Source organism: Scylla paramamosain, unplaced genomic scaffold, assembly GCF_035594125.1.
Source record: "Scylla paramamosain isolate STU-SP2022 unplaced genomic scaffold, ASM3559412v1 Contig54, whole genome shotgun sequence".
NCBI classification, from domain to species: Eukaryota; Metazoa; Arthropoda; class Malacostraca; order Decapoda; family Portunidae; genus Scylla; species Scylla paramamosain.
In genome coordinates, this window is record NW_026973719.1 from 340,001 (window position 1) to 345,000 (window position 5,000).

The 5,000-nt window shown below is 42.3% G+C and overlaps 2 protein-coding genes across 12 annotated transcripts in view; both read left to right on the forward strand.

Moving 5' to 3' along the window:
* The window catches only part of LOC135098305 (uncharacterized), a 3,772-nt gene extending 3,021 nt beyond the window's left edge, over positions 1-751 (forward strand). The window contains exon 3 of the mRNA XM_064000580.1: positions 131-751. Within this exon, the coding sequence (XP_063856650.1) occupies positions 131-751 (621 nt within the window). The remainder of the gene's footprint in view (positions 1-130) is intronic.
* The window catches only part of LOC135098307 (prostaglandin G/H synthase 1-like), a 103,519-nt gene that overhangs the window by 98,042 nt on the left and 477 nt on the right, over positions 1-5,000 (forward strand). For 10 of the 11 annotated variants that reach the window (XM_064000592.1, XM_064000587.1, XM_064000590.1 and 7 more), the window contains 2 exons: positions 4,471-4,575; positions 4,823-5,000. The exon at positions 4,823-5,000 is cut by the window's right edge and continues 477 nt beyond it. The gene's annotated coding sequence lies outside the window, so the exon portion shown is untranslated. The remainder of the gene's footprint in view (positions 1-4,470; positions 4,576-4,822) is intronic. The other variant, XM_064000593.1, reaches the window with a different exon arrangement.

Consider the following 5,000-nt stretch of genomic DNA (forward strand, 5'->3'; position numbering starts at 1 on the left):
TGTTTGCCACTCGCATAAATACACAATTACCTGCTTATGTTTCCTGGAAGCCGGATCCCTGTGCCATTCATGTTAATGCCTTCACGATGACTTGGTCAAATAAGAACTTCTATGCTTTCCCACCTTTCAGTATTATATCAAGGGTCCTCCAAAAGCTCCAGGAAGACGAAGCTACAGTGATGGTGATTCTTCCTCTATGGCCGACTCAAGTATGGTTCCCGACAGCCCTCCGCTTGCTAACGGCACCTCCTGTGCTTCTCCCCCGTCTTCCTCTCGTGCTGCCACAAAATCCAACTCTCACACATCCTCGGTCTCAAGTGTTGATCTTGACAGCGATGGTATTATCAGGGAATCGTACCAAAGTCGCGGCCTTTCGCCGGAAGTTGCCGGATTTCTGCTGCACTCCTGGAGGGAGAGCACGAGAGTACAGTATGGGTCGCATATTAAGAAATGGTTGTCATTTTGCTTCGGCAGGAAAATTGATCTCTTTCAGCCATCTTCAGCTGACCTTTTAGATTTCCTCCTTTCCGAATTTAGGAGGGGTGCAGGTAGGACTTACAGCTCCATCAACACGTTACGGTCGGCCATCTCGGCAGTGGCAAGTATCAATGGCCAGCCGGCAGGACAACATCCCTTAGCTACAAGGTTTATGAAAGCAGTCTTTCAGGTGAGACCGTCCTTACCCCCGCTACGGTACGACCTGGGATCCTCACTTGATCTTGGATCACATCATAGGTCTTGGGCCCGATAAAGATTTGTCCTTGATTCAGTTATCAAGGAAGCTAACAATCCTTATGTTGCTCCTCTCTGGTCAACGCGGTCAGACTTTACATATGTTAGACATTAGGAACATGACTGTTTCGGACAGTCGGGTCTCTTTTAGGATTGGTGATCCGCTAAAAACTTCTAGGCCAGGTACACACTTGTCAGAATTGGTTTTCGTAGCCTATCCCCCAGACAGGAGGTTATGTGTTGTCACCTCAACGATGAGCTATCTAGAACGCACAAACAACATGCGGGGTTCGCTCACGGGTTTCTTTCTCACAACAAGACCTCCAGTCAAACTGGCTTCACGGGACACATTACGTCGCTGGACGAAAGATGTCATGCGAGCTGCTGGCATTAATCTTGGCATTTTTTCACCTCATTCTACCAGGTCGGCGTCAGCCAGTAAGGCGGCCCTGCGGCTCCCTTTGTCGACAATTATCTCTACTATTGGCTGGACCAGAGAATCTACATTCACGAAGTACTACAGGAAGCCCATAATTGATGCTGGTGAATTTTCCAGAACTGTACTCTCATAACTTGTAGTTCTTCACGCGCATTATTGTTGTAAGCCGTGCTGTTGTTGTACTTGTTTGGGTTTGTTACTGAATATTGGGTAATAAAAGGCTGTTCATGCTTCCACATTATTGTTCTTTAGCCTTTGAGTGGCTTGATAGGTTTGAGGAACCACTCTAAAGTTCTCGTTGACTACCGGTGACGTCAGTTAAATAGTCGTGAAGTGAAATTGGGAGATTAAACGAATACTTACCAAGTATGATGTTTGATCGTAATTTCACGAACATTTAACTGCGTCACTGAGGTAGTAAACGCCCTCCCTCCCTTCCCTAGTCTCTTGTAGCTCAGTTGTAGCTACAACTTGAATATTCTGGCTGCTTCCTCAAACCTATTCTCTGAAGGACTGACGTGGAGCTGGTGAAGCGGGCATCTCGTTTACTACCTCAGTGACGCAGTTAAATGTTCGTGAAATTACGATCAAACATCATACTTGGTAAGTATTCGTTTAATCTCCCAATTAATATTACTACTGTTAATATGATTATTATTGTCTGTAATATTTGTGTGTGTGTGTGTGTGTGTGTGTGTGTGTGTGTGTGTGTGTGTGTGTGTGTGTGTGTGTGTGTGTGTGTGTGTGTGTTTTTACGTGTGAAGGGAAGAGAGGGGGAGGAAGGTTGGTGCACCCACATACACACACACACACACACACACACACACACACACACACACACACACACACACACACACACACACACAGGCAGGCAGGCCAGCCACACCCTCTTTGTGAATGCAACACTCTGCTGAGAGAGAACGAGTCAGGAATTAAATATTAGTGAGTGAGGTTAGGTTAGGTTAGGAATGTGGGTAAGTGTTGATAGAGGGTGTATGTTCATGTGTGTGTTAGGTTAGGTTAGGAGTGTTAGTGTGTGTGTGTTGCATAGTGTTCAGAAGGTGCATCAGTGTTGATAGAGGGTGTGTGTGTTCATGTGTGTGTTAGGTTAACTTAGGTAAGGTTAGGTGTGTTGGTGTGTGTGGAGAATGTTTGAAAGGTGTGTCAGTGTTGAAAGAGTGTGTGTGTGTGTGTGTGTGTGTGTGTGTGTGTGTGTGTGTGTTCATGTGTGCGTGTTAGGTTAGGTGTGTGGTGTGTGTTGGGTAGGTTAGGTTAAGTTAGGCTTGGTTAAGTTAGGAGTGTTTGTGGGTGTTGTGGAGTGTTCCGAAGGTGTGTCAGTGTTGATAGAGGGTGTGTGTGTGAGTGTGTGTGTATTACGCTAGGGGTGTTGGGTAAGTTAGGTTAGGAATGTTTGTGGGTGTTGTGGAGTGTTCCGAAGGTGTGCGAGTGTTGATAGAGGGTGTGTGTGTGTGTGCTTTAAACTCCAATAACTTCAAATACAGCCTTTTAAAGAGCGTTTCTCCCATTAGGAATGTAGAAACATTGTTAATCTATCACTAGAACCTTAAGAACATCCTTGAAAACCACAGTAACTTCAACTACAGCCTTTTAAATACAGGTAGCAGGATTCTCAAGGGTGTTGTTCCTGTTAGTAATGCAGAAATATTGTTAATCTGTCACTAGAACCTTAAAAACACTCTTGAAAACCAAAGTAACCTCAACTACAGCCTTTTAAATACAGGTAGCAGGATTCTCAAGGGTGTTTCTCCTGTTAGTAATGCAGAAATATTGTTAATCTGTCACTAGAACCTTAAAAACACTCTTGAAAACCAAAGTAACCTCAACTACAGCCTTTTAAATACAGGTAGCAGGATTCTCAAAGGTGTTTCTCCTGTTAGTAATGCAGAAATATTATTAATCTGTCACTAGAACATTAAAAACACTCTTGAAAACCAAAGTAACCAACTACAGCCTTTTAAATACAGGTAGCAGGATTCTCAAGGGTGTTTCTCCTGTCAGTAATGCAGAAATATTGTTAATCTGTCACTAGAACCTTAAAAACACTCTTGAAAACCAAAGTAACCTCAACTATAGCCTTTTAAATACAGGTAGCAGAGTTCTCAAGTTCTCAAGGGTTCTCACTGTTTGATATTGTGATATTGTAATTCCTATGTAATTATGTAATTTCTCTCTCTCTCTCTCTCTCTCTCTCTCTCTCTCTCATCTTTAAATGTGATCTTTTCCCTCTCTCTTATTTTTCTCAAAACTTTATCTTTGTGTCTGTCTGTCTGTCTGTGTTTCTTTGTGTCTGAATACTACTACTACTACTACTACTACTACTACTACTGTTTGCATTAGTAGTAGTATAGTAATAATAGTAGTAGTACTTGAAAATCTATTATTATTATTATTATTTATGAGAGAGAGAGAGAGAGAGAGAGAGAGAGAGAGAGAGAGAGAGAGAGAGAGAGAGAGAGAGAGAGAGAGCCCTCCTCATATTTCTTATTCCTCATTTATTTATTTATTGTGTTAATGGAAGTCTCCCCCCCTCCTCCTCCTCCTCCACTGTAGATTATGTAGTGTACCACAGAAAGCCTTGTAGGGGCCAACAGGCCTCCTGCTGCTGCTGTTGGTTCTTCCTTTCTTTCTTTCTTCTAATCTCTCAAAATGATAATAATAATAATGATAATGAGAGAGAGAGAGAGAGAGAGAGAGAGAGAGAGAGAGAGAGAGAGAGAGGGTTAAACATGTTCATTTGAATACAGGTGCAAGAGCTCTCTCTCTCTCTCTCTCTCTCTCTCTCTCTCTCTCTCTCTCTCTCTCTCTCTCTCTCTCTCTCTCTCTCTCTCTCTCTCTCTCTCTCTCTCTCTCTCTCTCTACTACTACTACTACTACTACTACTACTACTACCTTTGTATTTAGACATCCAAATTTGGCATAGACCTTCACAAATAATTTCTTTAGCTATTTAGGCCTACGGGGGGGTGAGAAAAATTAAGAATATTTCTTTTTATTATTTTACATTAATTTTGACATAAGAATAAACAAATTTTGTTACTTTTAATTATTTCCATTGAGATTTTTTAGGCTTGTATTTAATTTTCATTATTTTTTTCATAAGCCTAAGGAGATTTTATATTGTTTTTGCTATTGTGTGGTTTTATTGGTGTATTTCTCTCTCTCTCTCTCTCTCTCTCTCTCTCTCTCTCTCTCTCTCTCTCTCTCTCTCTCATTCCTTCCCTACCTGCCAAGGCCATGTTAGGCCTACAAATCAATAACTTGCTTTAATTTCATCACAGGAATTTTGGGGCAAGTGGAGAGGCCAAGAGAGAAAAATATTTGAAGGATGCTTAAGTGAAGATAATATTTAAAGGATTTGTGGGAAAAGGAAAGTGGATGAAAAGGTTAGTGGAGAAAGTTTTGATTTGTTGGAGAGGTTTTGTGGGGTGGAGAGGTGGTGTTTTTTTTGGGTGGAGTTGTGGAGTGTCTGAGGGTTGTTTGGGCCCTGGAGTGAACACTTTGTAAAGAGTTTGTGAAAAGTAAAAAGGCAGCTTTTGGCAGATAGAATTACTGTGTAACATGTTTTGTGTGATACAAGTTCAGAGTGTTCATAACTTTCCATTTTCCCAAAGTTGCACTACTCTTTTGCAGACGTTTGTCTCGTGCCAGCGAACGTCCTGTCTGCAGTCAGACTGATGGTGCCGTGTTGCAGGCTGTGACATCAGGAAGAGCCAAATGGAGGGTGTCTACAGCCAGAACTTGCTGCTGCTGCTGTACAAGTGTCACAAGCCAGGTGCTACAGCACACACCATGTCACCTGACTCCACCA